This window comes from Thamnophis sirtalis, unplaced genomic scaffold (genome assembly GCF_051295495.1).
Source record: "Thamnophis sirtalis isolate CommonGarterSnake01/CBP01778 unplaced genomic scaffold, rThaSir2_p1.2 scaffold_15, whole genome shotgun sequence".
NCBI lineage: Eukaryota > Metazoa > Chordata > Lepidosauria > Squamata > Natricidae > Thamnophis > Thamnophis sirtalis.
This window is the reverse complement of record NW_028261395.1, coordinates 28,566,617-28,591,358: the sequence shown is the minus strand read 5'-3', so window position 1 is coordinate 28,591,358 and position 24,742 is coordinate 28,566,617. Positions and strand designations below refer to the sequence as shown.

Genomic DNA, 24,742 nt, shown 5'->3' with positions numbered 1-24,742 from the left:
CCGCCCTCTCCCCTTCTCACCGAAAGAGGCGGCCTGGTGGGATCCGGCTGCGGAGCCCCAGGAGAGAGAGAACCGACGGCAAGGGGCTCGCCGAACGACTCCCTCCCCTCTTTTCCTACTCGCCCTCCCGTAGTCCGGATCCTCCTTCCGGGCTCCTGAGGGGGGGCGGAGGCGGAGGCAGCTTTCGCGCCAGGGAAGGCCGACCTCTCGCAAGAGCCGAAAAGCGCGCCAGTTTTTCCTGTGGGCGGGACTGGGGCGGTCGCTCCTCGTGCGGTTCGGAGTGAGGGGAAAAGCGCGTGGGCAGCCATGCCGACCGAGAGCAGCAGCACCAGCGTCCCAAGTGCAGGTAACGGGCAGCTGCCTTGCGCCCAGAGAGAGGAGCGCTGGGCGGGCGGGCGAAGAAAGCGAGGAAAAGCCCCCGCCGATCTTTGCCCACCTTTTGTTTCCCTTGCAGAGTCCACGATGGCCGAGCCGGCCGGAGCGGAGGATGCAGCGCCGGTCATCACCACGGCCATGCAGCAGGAGGAGGAGCGCTTGGAGGCGGAGGGCAGGGAGAAGGAGCGGCAAAGGATGGAGAAGGTGCGCGCCCCGGGACAGGAGGCCCGCCGTGCGGCTGGGGGCTAAAGCCAGAGGAAGGCGGGCTCGGGCCGGGTGTTGCGGCCGAGTTACGCGGGAGGAGGGCGGTCCCGCGCTGAGTGGCGCGTCGGCTTGTTTGGAAGCAGCCTCGGGGTCGTCGCCCTGGAGAAGCGGCGGTCCCCGCTCTCATTCCAATGCCGGGTGGGGGGGAGACGGACGATGGACCACCAGGGAATTGGTTTCGCCCTTGAAGTGCGCCTATTCAGAGGAACTTTTTTCCGAAAACATTAAAGCGGAATCTAGCTTCTTAACTTGTCCTCTAGGACGAGGAAGAGGGAGCAAGTCTTGAGTTTCTCTTCATGAAGGGTTTCCTTATTCCCCTCAATGTTGTTTTTCCTCACAGGTAGTTTCCTTCTTCAACTCGGGGCAGGCAAGGTGCGAGCTGGGCTCTTTATTTTTAGAGTGAAATAAAGAGTTAAAGGCTGCTTATTTTTAGGGTTTTTTTCACTACAATTTTATCCAGACTTTAATTTTGGTCCAGTTTTTTTTTTGTACAAAATAAAAAGATCCCTTTTTTTAAAAATGGTTTATTTGTAAAATTCTTGTAAAAAGTATGCAAATAAAATGAAAGCTTTAACTCCACCAACTGCTTGCAAGCCTAGGCTTTTCCTACCTTGATGAAACCTGACATCTAATTTTAGAAACTAGGAAATTTATTATTTTTATTTATTTATTCAGTCAATGACCAGCTACATCAAATAATAAAAAGAAATAAAAGACAATTACAATCATGATCAACAGAGAAATTATATATTAGCGACTAGAAAATAAATCAAATATGGTATGCTCTGAACACTCCCATTACAATAATATAGCATGTTTATTTACCTGACACTAATATATCTACTATAATAAAACCATGCACTAAAATATATGTAGAAAATTCAGAGCAGACCAGCTGCTCTGGATGAATAGCTGCTCTGATTGAGTAAAAAGTTGTATTTCCAGTGGGTCCTTGAAGAAAATAGTAGGGCTGAACTATTCATTTAGATTTAACTGGTGAAAGATAATAGCAACTTTTGTATTTCCAATAGTATAGTCAGTTAATGTTGATATTTATAATTGATTATTTCTTTTTCTTATAGGCTTACATGAATCGGGACAGAGACACAAATGAAATGCGCTACAAGAGACTTCAACACTTGCTTGAAAAAAGCAACATCTATTCAAAGTTCTTGCTGACTAAAATGGAACAGCAACAATTGGAGGTTAGCAGCATTTAAAATTAGAAGCTAGATATATCTATCTAGTAATGCATTTCAGATAAAGCTTTCATAATATAGTCATAATTTGTCATTGTGATTAACAATATCTAGGCTCTTATTACTTTTATTTGATTTGATGGCATAGTTTCAAACTAATATAACTGAGTCCACCTGTATTTGTGGACACATGCAAATGTACATGACAGAAAGCCAGTTTGGCCTTCAGGTTAAAGGGAGATCTCAATTTCAGTCCTGCCTTATTCATGGAAGTCAACCAGATAACTTTGGGCCAGTCATTCTCTTTCAGCTGTAGGAAGAAAGCATTGGCAAACCACTTTCAAATTGTTGCCTAGACTTGTCCTTATAGTTACCAGGACTCAAGACAAACTCCTGTGTGTGCAAGAGTGCATGTAGCCTTAGCAAGCTGATGCTGAGCTGCTAAGACTTTTGAGCTAAGTCAGAAAGAACCACCTAGATGTAGCACCATATCTAATCCATAAATAGCTGCTTATGCCTAAGTTGGATGGTCAACTTCTTTCAGTTCTAAATTCTTACAAATAGAGCTTGAAAAGTCACAGAGGCCCCCCTCCCTCCAATTTTTAAGCTGTTATGAAACTACTGAAATAAGGGGCTCAGAATGAGGAGGGTGCAGGGACTTCATTTTACAAGCTTTCAGATCTTATTCCAACTCATGAGGTTGTGTTTATGTATGATTCCTGGGAACAGTATTCTGACTAACAGTTTATATTTATTGGTCTGGCTTTAATTTTTCTTCATTTTACAGAAGTTTACCTCCTTAAACTAGCAGCTAAACTCTTATGTTTTGTTATTGTCACAAAGCCTCTGCTTGATGGCCTTGTTATCTTGCCTTCAGTGTAAGCAGAACAAAGTTTCATCCTAATGTCCTATTTTATTGCTGTTCTACTATGATAGCCTTGATTCTCACTTTTTGTTCCTATTTGTTCTCTCCTGGATTGATAAGGAACTTAGTGCTACTGGAATATTTTTCTTCCTGAAATATACCCCCCTCCCCTGCCAGAATGACAGCGTACCAATAGGGATCTAAGGGACCTGTCTTGTGAGATATTTGCCAGGCCTCCATTCCTTTGGTGGCCTCAAATGCCATTTGTCTGATTGAGCAGTTTGTGAGTCTTCTGTCTCCCAAGGTCATTCCCACATACCATTATAATTCCTGGCCAGATCAAAAGTATCTTTCTACAATAAGCCTTGAATTCATAGGTGAAACAGCTTATACTCAAAATCAAGCTCTCAGGGTTCCAAATAGCATCCAAAAGTAAATCAGAGTCCGAGGCAAAGTATGCTCAAAGTTCCAATTTATTAAGAGAGCCATGTTGGCACATATGGGAAAACCCAAATCTAAAAGCTTCCTGATTTTCCTCACCCAGTTGAAAGTTCAAGATCTTGCCCCCACACCCACAAGTCCATCACATGGTCCAATGTTCCACTGCCATGCTAGCAGTTCCACCCATCCAGTTCCGGTCAGGTACAGAAGTGCAAAGACAAGGGATAACCTTCTAGAAAGAATCTTGTTATGACTAGATATCATCTAACTCCGTGCCATCCCCCCTCTCATTTTCCCACAATAGAAAATGCATAGTAGAATAATAGAAAGTGGCAAAGATCCAAAAGAAAGGATAGCTGCAGGCCTGACTGAAGCCTTGCATGTAAACCTTGAATGTAATTCTCTACCCCTCAGCTGCCACTGTAATTATGGGTGAGCGGCTGCCAGGCCATCATGCATCTGATTCAGGATCACAACGTTGTTCCCAGATAGGGCAGACAGGAGCACATACTAATATTTCTGTTTCAGGTACCCAAGGTGCGGTGGCCCTGAAAGCCATATCCTTTGATCTGGGTTATTCCAGGAATCTGATTAGATTCCACCCACAAATAATCAACTTAAAAGTATTGGAATAACAGACCAATATCTTTAATGCATAATAAATTGGTGAGTTAGTATGTAGTATTGATTAATCAAATGAAACAATTGCATTGTAGTTGACTAAAATGATTAAATTGTAATAAACTGCTTAGTAGCAAATAAAGGAATCTTCAATAGCAAATGCAATAGTACTTCAATTAGTGGAAAGGTATATTGAACTCCATAGAATAGAATAGAATAGAATAGAATAGAATAGAATACTTTATTGGCCAAGTGTGATTGGACACACAAGAAATTTGTCTTTGGTGTATATACTCTCAGTGTACATAAGAAAACTTCCTGCTAAAACAGCAGATCAGCAGTAGCTCCAAAGTCACCTTTTTTCCTTCTGTCTACAACGGTGCATCCATATAACATTATTAAAATCCGCTTACTTACCCAGAAGCTTTGTCATCTCAGATGCTTGGGTGCTTCTCTCAATTTCTCATGAATGCACTGTATTCTGAGGAAACATTCGATAGATTTCCTATTTTTCCCAGTAGCAACAGGACAAGCGCCCTACATTTGCTTTAAATTGGCTCTAAAACCAGGAGATTGGTTCTACTGGCAATTAAGTTATTCCAGAGCTTTCATTTTTCATTATGATCTCTAAAAAGAATAGAAACTGGAGAGCTATTCTAAGATTTCAGAAGAGTCTGCTGACGTGAACTATTCATACTTTTACTTGGATTTCTCTGGGAAAATCCATATCAAGCTAGAGTTAAAGGTTATTGCAGATGTTTCACCTTGCAATTCCAGCGGTTATATTCTGTATAGAATTCTTTGAAGTTGGTTGGTGATGGGAAATTTCTTGGAAAGTATCCGCTAGTTGGGAATAATGTTGTATTATGATTAGCAGATCTTATCAGTCCATCGTGTACAATTTGAATCAGGCATTTGACTGGGTAATAGGGTGTATGTAGTTCCATCAATCTGTTTGTGGCTTATTTTGAGTGCTAGGCTTTCACAAATACTGGCTGGTCTACTATTCACATGGTCTATTAGTTGCATATTTTGGTCAAATGTGTGGTTCATTCTGTGAGAATGGCTGGTTTTTAGATAGTGATTTTTCTTGGAGAGGTTGTCATTACTGACAGCCCTGTGTAGGTTGGCTGCAACCCAGACAATTGATTATATGCATGATATTGTCTCTTTCTTGATGGGACATCCAATTTTAGACAGGATTCTTTGTAGAGTTTTTGAATGTTCATGGGAAGGTGCACTGTTGCAAACTATTTTATAGAGATTCTAACTTTAGACCATATTTTCTCCAATGTATTCATCTCAGAACCATTGTATCATATCTTTAAAAAATCATGAAGCACTGGGGAACTACCAGAGGATTGGAAAAGAGCTGATGGGGTTCTCATCTTAAAAAAGGAGGGGGGGGAATAGATCCAGGAAACTACAGACCAATCAGTCTAACATCAATACCTGGGAAGATCCTAGAAAAGATGATCAAAAACAGATCTGTGAACATCTAGAAAAACAGATCATGCCAAACCAATCTTATTTCATTCTTTGACAAAGTGACTAAATTAGTACACTAGCGAAATGCTGTGGACATAGTATATTTAGATTTCAGTAAGGCATTTGACAAAGTAGACCACAACCTACTTCTTGGTAAGATAGAAAAATGTGGGATACACAGCAGCAGCAGTACCAAATGGATTTGTAACTGGATCGCAAACCGTACTCAACGAGTAGTCCTTAATGATACCACATCCACATGGAGGGAAGTACTCTTCAATATCTTCATAAATGACTTAGAGAGGGAATAGAAGGAGATCTCTATCTCTATCTCAGATTTGCAGATGATACTATACTGGCAGGAACAACCAACACCCCAGAAGACAAGCTCAGGAACCAAAAACATCTTGACAGACTTAAACAATGGGCCCTATAAAAAAAATGAAATTTAATGTGGAGAAAAGTGAAGTTTTACAACTGGGCAGGAAAAAAAACCAAAGGTACAGATTAGGCAAAATCATGCTCCAAAACAGTAACTATGAGAGGGACCTCAAAGTCTTAGTGGACAAACATTTAAACATGATTCAGTAGTGTGTGGCGGCAGCCAAAGAAAGCTAATACAATGCTTGGTTGTATATATAGAGGTGTAGAATCAAAATGACATGAAGTATTAATAATTTATAAAGCCTTGGTAAGACCACACCTGGAATACTGCAACCAGTTTTGGTCACCACATTGCAAAAAAGATGTTAAGACTTTGGAAAAAGTGCAAGAGCAACTAAGATGATTAAAGATCTGAAGGCTAAAACAAGAAGAACGGTTGGTTGGAGGATTTGGGTTTGGCTAGTCTGGAGAAATGAAAGACTAGTGGTGACATGATAGCAGTATTCCAGTACTTGAGAGACTGCCACAAAGAAGAGGGGGTCAATTTATTTTTCAAAGCTCCAGAAGGCAGGACAAGAAACAATGGCTGGAAACTAGTCAAGGAGAAAAGCAACCTGGAATTGAGGAGAAACTTCCTAACAGTGAGGACAATTAACCAGTGGAACAGCTTGCCTTCAGATGTTGCGAGTGCTTCATCATTGGAGGTTTTTAAGAAAAGACTGGACAATCACTTGTCTGAAATGGTATAGGATCTCCTGCCTGAGCAGGGGACTGGACTAGAAGACCTCAAAGGTCCCTTCCAGCTCTATTCTGTTTCATGCTAGAAAAAAACCTCTTAGTTAAATTGAATGCTTTATTCCAAGTGCTACCTAAACCTCTAAGACAGTGATGGCGAAGGTTTTTTTGCTCAGGTGCCAAAAGGACGGGGGGTGTGTGTGATAGCACATGCATGCGGGCCCACACCCATAATGCAATGTCCTCCCCCCTTCTCCTGTGCACCCCCCCCTCTCCTGCCTCTGGACTTCCAGTAGGTCTATTGGGCCATTTTTTGCCGTCCCCAGGCTAGCCTCCTGAAGCCTGAGGAGGGCAAAAAACAGCCCAAAGAGCCTACCGGAAGTTTGTTTCTGAACTTCCGTTAAGCCCATTGGGTTTGTTTTTCGGAGGCTTTCCACAGGCTTCGGAGGCTTTCCACAGGCTTCGGAGGCTTTCCTGAAGCCTGGGGAAGGCAATAGCAGTAGACTTATATACCGCTTCATAGGCCTTTCAGGCCTCTCTAAGCGGTTTACAGAGAGTCAGCATATTGCCCCCAACAATCTGGGTCCTCATTTTACCCACCTCGGAAGGATGGAAGGCTGAGTCAACCCTGAGCCGGTGAGATTTGAACCGCTGAACTGCTGATCTAGCAGTAGCCTGCAGTGCTGCATTTAACCACTGCGCCACCTTGGCTCCCCCTGCCCTCCCGAAGGCCGAAAATCAACTGGCTAGCGCACACATGCAAATTGAAGCTGACCTAGGGCAACTCCTCACATGCCCTCAGATATGGTTATGCGTGCCACAGGTTCACTATCACGGCTCTAAGGTATTTGCTATTAAATTGAAAATACTTAAATACCAAAGTAGAGATACATCAAAGGTCACTTGTCTGTGCATAAAGAAACAACTGATTTGTAAAAATCTTGGATTTTAGGAGCAACAAAAGAAAGAAAAACTTGAAAGAAAAGGAACATTGAACACTGCAAAGGTAAAATCAACGTTAAATGTTAGATAACTGAATAAATATTCTGTTCAAATTGTTAGTGTATTCTTTGTTCAGATTGCATATCCTTTGATGGGTAATTGAAAGGCATGCATTGTGATATATAGATATACTCAAATCAAATCTGTGATATTGAAATATTTGTAATGTGAATATTCCTCCACAGTGGCAGTTCCTTCCGCCTAATAGGTTGCTGCCCCATGGAGATTTCTGAGATGCATGAATTGTACTCTTAGAAAAAGGGAGCAGAGAATGGGTCTAAGGCAGGGGTCTCCAGCCTTGGCAACTTTAAGACTTGTGGACTTCAACTCCCAGAGTTCCTCAGCCAGCTGGTCTAAGATCCCTAGTCTAAGGAACTATCTGTGAAGTAGACTTGAGAATTGGTTTAAATATATATATACAAAAATCATAAATATTCAACTTTGTTACAAGTAGAGATACAATACATTATCTTGTTTCTATTTTGCAACCTAGCTTAGAGAAATAACATTAAAATTTTGGCCAGGAGTCTTAAAATCAATTGTGCAAGATGAATCTAATTACAACTGTTAATTATTATGTATACAAATATTAACATTAAAATTATTTTGTTCTTAATATTTTGGTTTATAGAATGAAAAACTAAGTGGTCAGAAAAATCAGAAAATTGGTAAGTTTGGTCAAGCACTGAAAATATTTTGTTATGTATCTAGAAACTGAGTGCTGAAATCAATACTGTATTTTCTTATAGTTAAAAGAAAGAGAGATCGAGAAGACAAAACATACAATATTTCTGATGTCATTTCAAAAGAGGTAAATTGCTTAATGCAAATCCATAAAATGCTATTTTTGAATGATTCAATGAGAAATTTTATTTATTTATTAAATTTATATAGCCGCCCACCTCACAGTTGTGAGTTGTTCAATAACTTTATTTCTTCCTTTTTCCACAGGAAATTTTATTAGCAGCCAAAAAAAGCAAAGTGGAAAATGATCAGGTATATTTCAAGTTTTGAATATTGCTGTTATAATAGGCTATCCTTATATTCATTTTTAAAACTTTCATTTAAGAATTTTAAATATTTACTTTAGAAGCACTATGAATTCAAAACAATTTCAAGAGAATACCAACTAGGCATGTTTCTTTTTCTTTGCTAATCATCTTAAAAACAAGTGGAAAGCAATGGTAAAAATATTCTCCATATTGCTACCAAAAATGACATGTACTGTGTATGTGTGTGTGTTTAGAGCAGTCTGGATGTCCCCATGGAGTTACCAGCAGTCAGGCTTGACTCAATTACTACTTATTTGTAATCATAAAACCTTAGTACAAAAAGGAAATGGCAGAAGCATATATTAAACTGATTGTGATCCTGAAAGTAATTAAAGATATTTTCTTAAATACATAGATGCAAATGCCATGAGTGGCGTAGTGTCCTAGAGGTGGAGCTCTCACCCTCACAATCAGAAGGTTATGAGTTCAATCCTAGGTAGCAGCAGGTATTTCTCTCTCTGGGCACAATGAGTAAATATCAGCTGCAAACTGCATTGGCAACAGGAAGGGCATCCGGCCAGTAAACACTCAGCTCCATTCAGTTGCCCCAACTCCACCCCAATGGTAAAGTTGGGGCAACTGAATGACAGGGTCATTAAAAGACCAAAATAATTTTAAAAAGGCATATGCCATCTTAAAGCTTAATAATTTAAAGTAGGGTTGGGGGAGTGCCATTCTCTAATATAACAAAACATGACTTCATTGTAGTATTGGGTTTGTGTAAGAGGCAGAGTGCCTAAAGCCTCTGCATTACTGTCATATAAGAAAATGAGAATTTGTCTACTCTGAGGAAGCTTTCAGGAGCATGGTAGAAATGCTAAGGTGTAAAGGTGCCTTTAGTTAATTCTGAGTGCTATGAATATCAATGGAAAACTGTTTGAGTTTGGCCATTGTACTGTACTGTATTTTGTAGGGAAGAGAAGATAATTTGTTTCAGAAAGGAAAAATATATATTTCATTTGCTGCATTTTCTCATAATAATAACCACATAACAATGAAATGCAGAATCTTTCCAATTGTGCCAAGCTACATGAATGCTGATATAAATTATAATCATAGGAAATTCATGTTATAATTTACAACACAACTTGAATTTAGACCAGTTTTTATTAACAGTTTCTTTTACAAGTATGGTAATATTGACTTCATCTGGCTTAACGATGAAATAACTTACATAACTGGATAAAAACTTGGACACTAAAAATAATATTGCCTATGTGTTTTCTTCTATAGATTGAAAGCAATCCACCCAAACTGTGTGCAGAAGAAATCCAGAATAATGGGGATTCAAACAGCATCATTAAGGATAGATTGGCACAAGTGATGCGACATAGTGCCAAGCATTTTGTTGACCCAAAACGAACGTTTAATGGGCAGCCAGTACCTTTTCAGCAACCAAAACTTTTCACTGGAGGAGTGATGAGGTGGTATCAAGTTGAAGGCATGGAATGGCTTAGGGTATGAATTTATACTTTCTTATGTAATCATATTTGGCTAGGTCATTAGCAGTTAATCATGAAAATGATTTCAAATATTCCACTGTCTAAAAAGATTTAACTTTCTTGGAATAACTAAGTCAACTAATGCAATCTTATTCTTTCAGCATTTACTTGCCATATTTTCACCTGAAGTTCAATGAACTCAAGTGGGTGGCTACCAGAGAAAATGGGTTTTTACGTGATGGAGATTGAAAAAGACTTGCATGGCTCCACATTTTGGTTTTTTCCAGTGTGAAGATCTTTTTATTTTGTTGTAGGCATTTGAAGAATTATTTTAGTCGTTTTTGAATGTTAGCAATTTTATTAATTAAACGAGAGCCGTGTAATGGTTAATGAACCAGAGTAGAAACAGGAGACGGATTTCTACTTCTACTTTAGGCAGGACCTCTTTTGGGTGACCATTCAATCTCAGCCTTAGGAAGAACACAGTGCAAACTACTTTTGAAATCTTGCCAACAAACTAGGGAATGTCCAGGCCAGGGGTCAGCAATTTTAAACACTTAGAGCCACAAAGGTCCTAACCGGAAGTCCCCTATTCAATTCTGGAGCCAATTGGAAGTCTGTTTCCCCTACTATAGAGTCTCCTCCTAGAACGATATTTCCTCTACTGTCCTAACCAAAAGCACGATGAATGTGGAGCCAACCAGCAATAGGGAGCTGCAGCAGAAGGATGAAAGAGCCATGCGTGGCTCCAGAGCCACAGGTTGCTGATCCCTGGCCCAGGCAGTCACCAGGAGCCAACACTAATTCAAAGGCACATGTATGCGCGCGCGCGCGCACACACACACACAAATAACTTTCAACCACAATCTACTTTATTCACTTTTATGTAGTTGCCAGAATTATTGCTCTTAGATTTTATCTTTCTGGTACAAATAAATGGTTGATAAAGCTTAACTGTTGCTTAATGTAGCTGTAGAGAACATTAGCATTCCAGGATTATTGCTTAAAAATAAGTCATAACAGAATAAGAGTTGGAAGGGACCTTGGAGATCTTCTAGTCAACCCCCTGAAATGGTATAGGAGACCCTATACCATTTCAGACAAATGGCTGCCCAATCTCTTCTTAAATACGGCTTTAAGGATCTCTTCTGGAAAATGGTGGCAAGGAAAGTTGTTTCTAGACACTCACGTATGTCTTAGTAGTACAACGTACTACTAAGTAGTACAATGGAAGCCATTATTTCCAAGCTGTTTGGAGCACAACAGCTTTAGGTAATTCAAGTTGAAATTTCAATTTCAGATCTATTGTTATCTAGCTTTAGTTAAAACCAACTCAGTTAATGGTTGCATTCTTTAAGGAAGGGGAGGGGCATGCATCTTGAGATTAATGCAACAAAAATGGTTAGTGTTCATTAAAAGATAGTAAAATATACGTTGTACATAAATGTAATGTGACAAAATAACTATCCTCTGGTTTCCTGTAAACTTGAAATCTCATGCAATTAGCCTTTGTTATTTTTAACAATCAAATCTTCCTGATTATTGGGTATTATGTTCATTTAATTACAAAGCAGATTAAATTATTATTTGGGTTCATTTTGCATCAAGGTGTTCATGTTTCAATTTATATCCATTAGTGTAACTGAAGTACATGTCCTCCCACCCCGAAGCAAGGGATTACAGGATCATAAAAAGAAAAAGTGTAATTGAAATATATACAGTATCTATTTTTCTTTTTCTACACAGATGCTCTGGGAAAACGGCATCAATGGCATTTTGGCTGATGAAATGGGCTTAGGGAAGACTATCCAGTGTATTGCAACAATTGCCTTGATGGTGGAAAGAGGAGTTGCTGGACCATTTCTGATATGTGCGCCACTATCCACACTTCCTAACTGGATTGCTGAATTCAAAAGATTTACACCAGAGGTGAGATATGTTTTTAGTTTTAAATGATACACTTGTTCTAGAAACTATTATTATGGCTGATCACACAGTCTGTCTCTTTTCTGTTCTTTGTTTGGTCTTTCTTGTAAGCCTGTTTGGTTTCTCCAGAACTCAGAAATCTTTCATGACATACTAGCTTCAGTACATCTTTCCTGTCTATGCACCCCCTTCCACGCCCACCCATTTTCTTTCTAAACAGAGCCTGTCAGCATCGCTGTGTGGATGAAGGACACGTTTCAGTCATTATTTTTCTGGTCTTCCTCCACTGAATTTCCACTTCACTTTCATGATGTATCCACTTCTAACCACCTTCTTGACTTCAGTGTGCTTGATGTTATCACCTTGAAGGATGCCCAGGCATTTGCAGTTATTGTCTTCATCCAAACTCTTGATGTTATTTCCATTGGGCATCTTGATTCCTTCACTTTTCACTATTTTCCGCTCTTTGAAGGTAAAAGTGGCATATTTGCCCATTTCAAACTCCATTGCAATATTTTGGCACATGCCAAAGACTGCCTGTTTTAAGAGGGGTGGTCCTAATCTAGTCACTTTAGGGAGGATCTTCATATTGTCGAAACCTAGCCACTTTAGCTATCTTATTCAGTCTCTTAATAAGACAAAAGTCCATAGATTGGGAATCCCTGTTAATCCTTCCAAGGCCTTTAAGGGTGAAAAGATTGCAGAGAAAACAATAGCATCCCAACTAAAGGTTTTGAAAAAAAGTACTATGAAATCAATCAAAATAAACAAGATGTTTTATAAATGTTTTTATAATCTTTGATTACTATTTAAATATGAATTATTCAAAAATGATTGCAAAATTACTTTAGATTCCTATAATGCTGTACCATGGAACCCAGCAAGAACGACGTGGACTCATTCATAAAATACGAAGGAAAGAAAGTTCAATGAATATCCATCCTATTGTTATTACGTCTTTTGAAATTGCAATGAGAGATAGACATTCTCTTCAGGTAATGTAAGAAAATGCTGTTCAATTAGCACTCTCACCAACTACAGAATTGTAGTTGGTATTTTATGCAAAATTAGTGTTAATTAATCTATTCTAAGAACTAATAGTGAATCGTAACTAACTCAACACTCCAAAATTGGAAATACAGCTGTCCTGCTTATCTAACCAAACCTGGTGCAAGATTGACCAGGATGTGGCCCTGATGTTGGCTTCACATTTCATTTATACCATCCCATTCTCGTTCTTTCTCCCCACTCATTTGTGAGCTATTAATTTTGTCTTTAGAAATGTTTTTAAAGTGACTTTTCATATTAAATTTGGGAGTTTGAGACACATTGAGACTTTCTTTGAGCAGTAGATGTGCAGTCATTTATTTTTAGATAATGGTCGCTTTCTTCTAGAGAATCAAGTTAATACAGAATCAAATGCATCACATCACTGTCAGAACCAGTATAAAAAAATGAGTTTTTGGTGCTCTCTGAGCTTGGATGTTTTCTTGCAGACGTTTCATTACCCACACTAGGTAACATCATCGGTGCTACTTAGGAGTAGGGTTTGCTCTCAGTTTATATTCTGGTGGTTTGCCCTGGGGTGGTCTTATAAGTTCTTCGGTTAGGCTGTTTACTTTTGGCTTGTTTGGCAATTGTTTGGTTGGAGTTTCATTTGTTTTATTGTGGGTCTGATGTTAATCTTGGAGTTAATCTATGCTCATCTGGGTGCTTTGAATAGATTAGATCCAATCAGCATCCAGATGAGCATAGATTAACTCCCAAGATTAACGTCAGCAACAATCAAGCAAACAACCCAATCAAGGAACTGCCAAGAAGCCAACAATAAATAGTTCAACCGAAGAACCTCTAAGACCAGCCCAAGGCAAGAACTGTGATGGCAAACCTATGGCACGCATGCCACAGGTGGCATGCGGAGCTATACTTGGTAGCACACCAGCCGTCAGCTCTGGTGTGCATGTGCATGCCAGCCAGCTGATTTTTCGCCTTTCCAGAGGTCCAGGGGAGGCCATTTTTGCTTTCCCCAGGGTTCAGGAAAACCTCTGGAGGCTGGGGAGGGCGAAAAATGTCCCCAGCCAGAAGTTCAGAAATGATTCGCTGCTGGGCGAATCTATTTTTGCCCTCCCCAGGCTTCAGGAAAGCATCCAGAGCCTGGGGAGGGGTCGGGTGTTCATGCGCACGGGGGTGGTGGTGTTGGAAGGTTTGAGTGGGCATGCCATAAGAAAAAGGTTCGCCATCAATGCTCTAGAATATAAATTGAGAGCAAACCCCACTCCTTACTAGCACTGATGATGTTGCCTATTTTGGGTGATGTTCATTATTTGGGTAATGATATATGTCTGCAAGAAAACAACCAGAGTTCTCAGAACCAAAGCCCAAAGATTATTTCAATCCTGAGCTACAAATAATATCCTTTATCAGTATAAAAATATGTGAGCCATTTAAGCATTAATATATTACTATGATTGATGCAGCCAGTCTAATTATGAATAATATAATATGCAAAATCATTAGTTTGCATAGAAAACAATCAGATTTAATAATATAACAGGAAAAATCATACTTGTTATTCTAGTATAATGTACTTAATCTTTCTTTAAACTGAACATACATTTCAAAAAAATTGAATCTTTATTGAGGAATTTTGCTTTTTGGAATAATAGAAGACTTGTATTCCTCTAGAATTTCTACTGGAAATATTTGATTGTGGATGAAGGACATAGGATTAAGAATATGAACTGTCGTCTTATTCGGGAATTAAAACGATTTAGTACAGATAATAAACTACTGTTAACTGGAACCCCACTACAAAACAATTTATCTGAACTTTGGTCCCTCCTTAATTTCCTTCTTCCAGATGTCTTTGATGACTTGAAAAGGTAAGTAGTTGGAATTGATTTATAAGTATTAATTGAACATCTGAAAATGAATATATAACCTCCTTCAGGAGAGATGTAACTTTTCATGATTTTTCCAAAGGGTTTTTTATTCATTTTCAGTGGGCAGGAAATGAGTGAAGAATATTCCAACCATCCCTGGTGGCAAATCATCACAAAAAAACAGTCCAGTTGCTTGCTTCTTGGGAATGAGCAATGGGGACTGTGAGAACAGAAAAGTGGTGTTATGGCCAGGCCCTTTCTAAAGAAGGCAAACATTCCTTGAGCACTCCAAGGCTAAGAATAATCATAATGAGCAATCAAACTGGTGTTCAGAAATCCTCCCAGATATGATAGTGAGCAGATCCATGGGAACAGTCTTTGGAAGATTACCGTATTTTTGGAGTATAAGACGCATCAAGATTTTGAAGAGGAAAACAAGAAAAAAAATAGTTTTTTCCCTCCCCGGCCCCCAGGAGCACTGTGCAGGCCTCCCAAACAATCTGCACATCCCATTTTTGGACTCCCAAACTCCCCACGCATCCCATTTTTGTCCTCCCCAGCTCCCAGGAGCACTCTGCAAGCTTCCCAAACCCTCTCTACGCCCCATTTTTGTGAAAAATGGGCCTGTTTTCAGCCTTCCACCACCATCACGCATCCCATTTTTGCCCTCCGCAGCTCCCAAGAGCACTCTGCAGGCCTCTCAAATCCTATCTGCGTGCCACTTTTGGCAAAAACAGGTCCATTTTTCACAAAAATGGGACACGTGGGGGAGGGTTTCAGGAGGCCAAAAATGGCTGTAGTCAATGTACAAGATGCACCAACATTTCCACCCTCTTTTTTTGGGTGGTGGGGGGAGTGTCTTATACTCCATTAAAAAACAGTATATTTCTGATATGGAGGGAGACTTGTCTTGAGCAGTTACATTATCTGGTTTGTGCTGAAAATGTAATGTTTACATGAACTACCAGGCAGGGATAAGTACAAACAAACAAAAAATCCAATCTATTCTGTTTTGTTTCTAGTGATGATTTTTAAAATGATAGAATAAGAACTCTTCATTTCTACAATAACAGAAGACTAGATCACCCACTAAGGGATGAAACAAAGCAACAGAGATCCAAAACAAAGTTTCTTCAGTGAAATACCCTAAAACAGTGATTCTTGGCTACTAGCTAATCAGACCAGAAGTCCCAAATAAAGATTTGCAAAGGATTATATGCAAAAAGGCAGATTACCTTTCATGAATTACTATCTGTATCAATAGGAAAAATTCCTAATTTTATATCAACAAATCCAAATCCATGTGGTTAGTCTTAATTGCCATCTTTTAATCATATATTACAATGCCAGAGAGTTCCTGGGGTCACCATAGCTTCTTTGATTTATACAAAGTTACATTTTTACAACTACACAGGATTTAAACAGAAAAATCAGTTCTTAAGTAAGAAAAAAACATCTAAAATGATGTTTTTTCAACTTTCAAACACCATCGTAACTAGAATTGATTGTGCCAGATTGAGTTATACTTAAATCTAGGGTTGGTGTTTTTTTTTAACTGTACATGCTTTCAAAAGGAGAAAATAAGAAAGGGATAAAACTCTAACAGTTCCAAGAATGAGTTATTAGATGTTTTTCAGGAGAAGTGTGGAAGGTATCCAACTCTTTCTCTTCCACACCCTATCTTTATTTGTTACATCTGTTTAATGGAGCTGATAGAGACAATATTGAACAACACCTGAAAGACCAGAGATTTACTCTCTGATAGTCCATCTGTTTTCAGAACAGTGGCTTACCCTATTTTCACAGGGATTTTCTTCCAGGCCGGTAAACTGCTAAACAGAAATACATTCTTGGTTGTGGACTTATCTCTATACACAAAAGTCATAGATATAGAGGAGAAAGAAGCCATAGAAGCCATTGTTTAGGACAGGGGTCGGTAGCCCACTGCTCTGGCGCTGCATGTGGCTCTTTCATCCTTGACTTACCTAGTCATAAGAAATATTTGACCCAAGAACTGCAATGTAGTTGTCAAAACTAACAGCCTCTATGCCTGTGCATTTAGGAGGCAGCTGATCATGAACAGTTAATATAAATATAAAAAGGCAGTATCTTCAGTAGCAAAGCAGAACATTGGCATCAGTTCTAAGAATTGACTGCCCTCCTTGAAGTTGCATTGTTTCCACTGTTATAAAATGCAGTCTGACACATACTAGGACAGTGATGGCGAACCTTTTCAGCACCGAGTGCCAAAAAGGTTGCACGGAAACGTTGCACGCGTGTGCTCATCAGGGCCACGCTCTGGAAAATCCCAACTTCTGGATTCTAGTGTGCATGTGCACCTGATAATCAGCTGGCTGGTGCACATGTGCTTGCCGGTTTGCAGCACTGCTGCGTGCGCAAAGGGATTGTGCTCTGGAAAAGCTGAACTTTTTCTGGCGCGCATGTACAACCAACAATCAGCTGGCCGGTGTGCATATGCACATTCGTTTTTGCTACTGCTGCACATAAAGGACAGCTGATCATCACACCCACATGCGTGCCAGAAACTCAGAAGACAAACAGGCAAGGCCGCGTGTGCCGGGTGACATGGCTTTGCGTGCCACTTTGGGCACACGTGCCATAGGTTCACCATCACAGTACTAGGACAACAAATCAAGGACATCTCCCAGAATTTTCTCTGCACCATTTCCGGCACAATGGCAATAATACCGCAAGAAAAGTTCTTTGCCTCTTTGTAATGTTTTTCTTGAGCTTTCACTTCTTAGTCAGCCCTCCTTTCTTTTTATGTTACTTTTCTATGAAATGACAAGGCTTATTTTCTGTAACACCTTAGGATGTTAGGGTTTTTCTTTGTTTGTTTTGCTTATAAAAGCAAGATTTCTCAAGTTTCCTTGTATTTTCAAACATTACTTTGTGATCAAGCATCCTTGCCAACAAATTCATTAACAGTACATCAATTTGGACTCGCAGAAATTGGCCTCGGAGTTGTGTGCTATTTCCATCTGCCAACTAAATCCCCCAGTGTCTAGAATTTTGTTGCACTCTTTGAGATTATACTTCTAGATTTTATAGCTGAAGATGCATGTGAAAATAAATATAAAATTCAAATGCATGAAGAATGGGGGGGGGGAGACATGATAAGTAGAGTTTCATTGCAGTCATTGGACAAAGTTTCATACTCTGTGTTTCTTGTCCCCTTTCTTGAAAGGCAAAAAAATATGAATAAGAAAAAGCGCATTTTGGATAATCAGTGCACATTGCAAAACTTTATTTTTTCCCCAGCACTGAACTAAATTGTAGCTCCTCACTTCTTAATTCATTTTTTCTTGATTTTTTTTTCTAGTTTTGAATCCTGGTTTGATATTACCAGTATTTCTGAAATTGCTGAAGATATTGTTGCTAAGGAAAGAGAACAGAATATTTTGCACATGTTGCACCAGGTCTGTTTTCATTGCTTAAAATATGTTTTTTTTCTTGTTCCAGATTGCCACATTTCTTTATTATTATTGAACCATACTATTGATAACTATATGTACACACATGAATATACTTGCAAATACCACTGTTAACATATATCTGCGGACACCCTTACTTTCCTATTGTGAATTCCTCACAGTGAAGATATATTTGCTGAGAAATTCAGGGTTTTTTTTTCCTCATAACTTTGTTCTTATACTCAGTACTTGGACATTCAGGATTTAGTCTTTGCCTAGGGCAATGGAAGCTTTCTATGGTGTAAGCATAGTTGAGGTATGAGAGGGTAGATGGGTTGGTAAGTATAGATCCGTGATAGCAAACTTGTGGCATGCAGAGCCCCCTCTGCAGGCACGTGAGCTGTCGTCCGAGCTCAGCTCCACCACGTGTGTGGTTCCTGCCAATCAGCTGATTTTTGTGCATGCGGGAGATGTTTATGGGGGTGGGGTATGCATCGCCCCCCCACTGCCCTTTTTTGTGCAGGAAAGGCCTACTAGGCCCAAAACTGGGCGTGGCGGCACACTGTTGTGCGCATGCTTTTGGCATGCAACAACAAAAAAGGTTAGCCAACACTGGTATAGATAATGGAGTCATTTGTTTCACCAGTCACAAAGATTGTGATTGCTTCTGTTTTGTGTTAGCTACAGTAGGAAGTGGTTATTATATGGAAATATTTAGCTTTGATGAAAGTGAAACTTTTTATCTTGTCTTCTGTTTATACAAAAAAAAAAAATCAAGCACAAGAGGTTTTGCCAAGGCTGAATTTTCTGTCAAAAATGCCACTGAAAGAAATTACGTACAAAAAACCTCACATCATGCAATCTTGGAATTACAATGCTTTCTTTTGAAATAAGCAAGCTTCTAATCATAAATGGATAGAAATGTATTTTGATTTTTTTTTTACTCTAGATTTTGACTCCTTTCCTATTGAGAAGACTGAAATCAGATGTAGCTGTAGAAGTTCCTCCCAAGCGTGAAGTTGTGGTCTATGCACCTCTTGTTAAAAAACAAGAAATTTTCTACAGTGCCATTGTAAACAAGACCATTCAAAAGCTTTTGGGAAACAACCAGGTATTTGGTTCAGTATTTTGCCTTAGGAATGGCCCTAAGCAACTATATTTTGGGCATTGTCTTCTATTTGGGTAAAGATAGAATCATCATCTTCTTCAAATTGCAGTTTGCTCAAAAGTAACCTGGTAATGATGCAAAGTACAGAGGTTATCTGATTCCATTAGTGAAAGATCTATCTAAATATTGTGCTATTTAAAGTGCTATTGACTTTTAAAGCTGTAAATGGCTCAGATCATGATTAAGAACTGGTTCTCCTGTTACGAACCTATCTAGCTTTTAAATTTTGCAGGAGATGCTCTTTTCGGCTCTGTCACCTTCTGGCATTCAAGGGGGGGGGGCCTCCTCATCGCATGAGATTTGCATTTAACTTAGCTTCAAAGGTAAAAGTTCCCCCGCCCATGTGTGCTAGTCGCTTCTGGCTCTAGGGGCGATGCTCATCTGTTTCAAAGCCGAAGAGCCAGCGCTGTCCAAAGGCGTCTCTATTGTCATGGCATGATTAAACGCCGAAAGCACACAGACCACTGTTACCTTCCCACCAAAGTGATCCCTATTTTTCTACTTGCATATTTTACTTGCTTTCGAACTGCTAGGTTGACAGAAGCTGGGGCAAGTAACGGGAGCACACTCCATTACACGGCTGTGCGGATTCGAACTGCTTCTCTCCTCAAATCTCTCTGAAGTTATTCTTGGTTCTCTGACCACTTTTCCTCATAAGGAAATGTCCAATTAATCTTTCTTAGTCTATCATTTCATCTCAAATACACGTCAATTAACAAATAGCTTCAACCTTTTCCAGTCATTATTCCACAGATTATAATAGGGTGATGAAGCCAGGTACCAATTTTTCCATCAATACAGTTGCCCACTAATAAACAATTTGGATCACCATAGATTTGTACAACTTTAATTTGAACCACTAAAGTTAATCTCAATATAAAATTCCAGATTAAAAGGTGACTTTCCAGATTTCCTCTGAACACATCTAGGGCAAGAAAGCCATCACTTCTCTCAGTAATTTATGAGAGTGTCTAATGAGTCTTAGTGGTAGAACTTTATTCTTAATATTCAGAATTTGTTTTCCTGTAATTCAGAATAACTATTTTGGGATCTCTGGAATGATGGATAACAGGTCTTGATCATTAATCACAATTCTGCACACATGTTTAAGCCTAGTTTTTGGATTACAAGTAATAAGAGAAGGGGTTGATGCATCCTGTGAACATTCAGTCTGAAGATACTACAGTCTTAGTTGAGGGAAGAATATTTTGTCAGACTGAGAAAGCTTCAGAGACTCTTTGGTCTCTGGTATTCTTTTCCTATGAGTGGAATAGCTTTTTTTTTGTACTTTTTGCAAATTTATATTCCCCTGTCAGAACATATATGTCTTAGTACTTATTGTTTTGGTTTCAGTCTTAATGCCCAAGTCTTTGAAGCCACTGCTGATATGGCCATTGTATTTATTATTATAGAGCTGTATGGCACACATGCATGAAGTGGCACACAGAGTCATGTCACCTGGCATATTTGGCATCGCTCATTCCTCCGGGTTTCTAGCGCACATGCTGATCAGCTGGCCATTGTGACCACGTGTCAGTGCTGCAAACCGGAAGAGATGGTTCATTTTCCAGCGTGAGCATGCATGCCAGCGATCTGATCAGTGTGCGTCAGTACCCTGAAGTACACTTTCCAACATGCACATGCCCCCTGGGCAACTCATCTTCCTGGTTGTGGCCCAGATGAGTGCACACATGTGAAGTGCTCCCTTTTCAGCACTCGTTGCCACCTGCATGCGCCCCCTTATCGGCACTGTGCCGAAAAGGTTCATCATTACTGTTATAGAAGAAGCAATCTCTTGGGAATAAGTGTTCTTCCCCCCAACTGATCCCCCTGCCCCTTAAGAAACTCTACTTCAAAAATATAGGTAAACTGGCAGTCTCTTTGCAAAACTCAGACATCTTTGGGACAGTAAATATTTATCTTGGATAAATATTTGGAAATATTGGAAAAACAGGATATCCAGACTTGAATTTCTATCTTTGTGTAGGTTGTCTCCACTGTTTTGTTATAATTACAAGCTGTAGAAGTTTGTTTCTAATGGAAACAAAGTCATCCTTTCCCATATATGTTTCTGTTCCAGAGTCTTACAGGATAACAATCTGGTATATACAATATTTTCAATGATGAGCACTGGGCATTCCAATAGCGTGGATTATTCTATGGTAGACCATGTTTTAGTTATTTCCAACTCTTCCCCTTCACAGTTTTTAGTTTTTCTCTTTTTCATGAAAGTGAATCCCAGAAACACATTAAACAAGAACTAGTATCTGAGTGGTCACTTATTTATTTTCACACCCTAATTTTCACTGCTCTGTCACTCAGCTGAATTGTGAGGAATAAACAAGCAGAGATGGCATCCACTGAAGAGTACAAAGGAAAATGTAGCAGTCCGGGTGAATGACCCGTAGGTATAAATGGACTGATCATTGCTCAGGGAACACACTTCTATAAATGAGTTCTTCCATTTAATAGGAAGAAGTTGTGGAGCTGACTTCTACAGGCCGGCCAAAGCGGCGCAGTCGGAAAATAGTTAATTATCGTGAGCTCAGAGAAAATGAATTTCCTGATGCGCTGGAAGAACTATTCACTAAAACACAAGAAGAAGCTGAAAAAGAGAGGTATTTAACCTACAGTTTGTTTGGATTATTTGCAAAATGTTTTAGCAGCCAAATAACATGGAGAAATAAATTCATAATAAACCTAAATGTAATTCTTAATTGTATTAATGTTCTAGGTAGCTATAAATCAGGGGTGTCAAACTCAATTTCATTGAGAGCCGCATCAGGGTTGTGTTTGACCTCAGGGGGGCATGGTGGGCATGGCCAGTATGACAACATGACTTTTGTTAGGAGGTGCCGGTGGTAGCCTGATTGTTCTGTCCACAAAAACGGGCTCCTGAGCTCTGTTTTCAGCTGGGATGGCCTCCGCCAACTTTCTGCCAGCAAAAATTCAGGTCAGGGCTGTGCGTGGCCCTTGCAAGCTCCATTTTCGGCTTGAATGGCCTCCTGCAACCCTCTGCCAGTGAAAACAGCTCACGGGGGCTGCACACAGTCCTCATTTTTTCTGACAGGCACTGCAGGCCAGCCCTTCACTGTTTCCATGAGCCAGATCTAAGCACCTTGCGGGCTGGATCTGGCTCCCGGGCCTTGAGTTTGACACCTGCTGTAGATTAATCAGCACTGAAGCAGAATAATTGGATGAAATAGCTCTTGAAGGGAAGTACTGTACTGACATCTTTAATAGATTTTACTTGTAGCTTTACTTCAAATTGCTTTCATTTGCAAGGCCAGTAATTGCAGTGGATATGCCTTTGGATTCAGAAATCAACCTTAAGTTGCAGAACATTATGATGCTGCTGAGGAAGTGTTGCAACCATCCATATCTTATTGAATATCCCCTGGACTCTGTCACACAGCAATTTAAGGTAAACCTTTACTCTTTCTTCGAGTAGACATAAAGCTGTGGGTCTAGTTTAGATCTATTTTGACAGTGTTGTTGAAAAATAGTGTACAGCTTTAGTCAATTGTTAAGCTGTTGGCCGGCCAAAAGAAGTAGAAGTAGAAGTACTTACGCATAATCCTGTTTATGCATGCAGAAGGCAAAGGAAGGAATATAAAAATAAAAGCATTATTAGTAAGGATTGAAGAGAGGTTGTAAATGGGAGAGATCATTCTCTGGGAATGTGAATGTGGGAAAGGAAAGAAGCAAAAAATAATAATTAAAAACGAGAAAGTACAATGACTTCAGGAAGAGAAAATATTAAGCCCCACGTGAAAAAAAAATCATGATTAATATGGGCAAATAATGAATACAAGGAAATGTGCGGAAGCTGCATGGAACAAAGTGGAAATAATTACACAACAGAGATATGTGCAATTGTGCTAAAAGGAAAGTATAAATAATGGTTATCAGAATGATGAAGTGGAAAAAGGTTTGGGTGAGGGGAAAATACAAGTAACAATACTGCAAAAATAAGGTTAGAGAAAGATAATATGTGTAGAGAAAAAGGGAAAGATTCTAGATTACACGAGTAGCAGTGATGTGTTAAAAAGTGGAACCGAGGCTAATACAATAATTGTTTATGTCTAATGAGCATTGATAAAAACTGTGAGAAAGTTACAAAATGGTAAGCTGCAAGTGTAGGTAGTGTAGTTGGAGAAATGTTACACCGGTTTGATTCTGGGGGAGCTATGTGCCTTATTTAACGTGTATATGGATACTAGCTTCGTGACGAAACTATGTGATCGGGCAATGCAGGAGAAATCCGGTTCAATCTGTTGACTCAGTGATGGTCGGAGATTGAAACACATAAGAGAATATTGGTCCCACTGCCTTGAGTTCGGAAGCAGTTCCATAGGTGGAAGGAGTAGACATTTTGGTGAGGTACTGACATTTACTACTGTAAGGAGCCTCAGACCACTCCTGAGTGAAGGAGTGGAACTTCTGCCAATTTGAACTGAGGTAACAAAATGTGAGGCAACTAGTTGGAACAGAGTTCTTTTCAAGTGGAGAGGGGGAGTAGAACTCCTTAGTATCAGAGTGTGTTAATTATTGTATAAGAAATACTAATGATCTGATGGTCATTTCAAAAAATCCTTTTTAGCGAGCACCTAGAAGCCAAGAAGAACATAGTTGCCAAATTTCAAGTTTGTAGGTTTTACGGTTCTAGAGATTTTGTGGTGAGTGAGTGGTACTTGGCTTTTATATATGTAGATTGTGTTTGTGACTGTAGATGCAGTATAAGATTAGAAAGTCACCATTGCTCCCCTGTATTGCACAGACAGATATTGAAAACCTCCAAGGTGTTAAGTGCATCTGGAAAGATGATTGGCAGAATTTTGATTGAAAGAGGTGGGAAACAGCAAAATTGGGAAAGAGCAGAGCAGCTTTTCACTAGACTTGAGGATATGCAAACTAGATTTCTGTTCTCCAGGTCATGCAGAAACTAGAAGATAAATCTTATTGGACATTTGTTTATTTAGAGCAGTGCTTCCCAGATCTGGGTGAAATATCCAAAATTGAGTATAAGTGTTTTTTCTTCGATAACAGTCTACGAACCCATTACCAGATCACAACATAGATATGTAAATTGACAAAGAGTTTTATCTACATTGGGTAAAAAAGATTTTTGGATAGTGGTTTTGAGTAATGAAGGAAAAGGTTTGGGATTGATTGAAAGAATATGATGAAGTAAATTGCCTTGAATTGTAAAATATTTTGCATGAGTATGTGTTGTTGGATGCAACAAGAGAAATTATGCTGAAAAAAAAGATATGTTAGAATTGAATACTTAGTGATACTTGGTTCACATGCAGCATGGAACAGTCAAGGATACCTCCTGTCTACACTTTTACTTCCATAATTATACTGATCAAAAAAATATAATCTTGCCTTCAAGGTCATCCAATTTTCTTAATTCCAAGTGAAGGATTTTCCTATACTTAAGAAAGTTTTCATTTATAAA

General features: G+C 39.4%; 1 protein-coding gene across 1 annotated transcript in view; it reads left to right on the top strand.

Annotated features, from left to right (window-relative positions):
• The first annotated feature begins 212 nt into the window (after positions 1–212).
• Positions 213–24,742, top strand: part of HELLS (helicase, lymphoid specific) — a 40,133-nt gene continuing 15,603 nt past the window's right edge. The window contains exons 1-15 of the mRNA XM_087701955.1: positions 213–346; positions 455–579; positions 1,722–1,844; positions 7,325–7,378; positions 8,006–8,042; positions 8,124–8,185; positions 8,326–8,370; positions 9,660–9,884; positions 11,615–11,797; positions 12,646–12,789; positions 14,480–14,676; positions 18,020–18,116; positions 19,060–19,221; positions 21,751–21,896; positions 22,564–22,702. Of these exons, the coding sequence (XP_087558081.1) occupies positions 307–346; positions 455–579; positions 1,722–1,844; positions 7,325–7,378; positions 8,006–8,042; positions 8,124–8,185; positions 8,326–8,370; positions 9,660–9,884; positions 11,615–11,797; positions 12,646–12,789; positions 14,480–14,676; positions 18,020–18,116; positions 19,060–19,221; positions 21,751–21,896; positions 22,564–22,702 (1,779 nt within the window). The 5' untranslated portion in view covers positions 213–306. The remainder of the gene's footprint in view (positions 347–454; positions 580–1,721; positions 1,845–7,324; positions 7,379–8,005; positions 8,043–8,123; positions 8,186–8,325; positions 8,371–9,659; positions 9,885–11,614; positions 11,798–12,645; positions 12,790–14,479; positions 14,677–18,019; positions 18,117–19,059; positions 19,222–21,750; positions 21,897–22,563; positions 22,703–24,742) is intronic.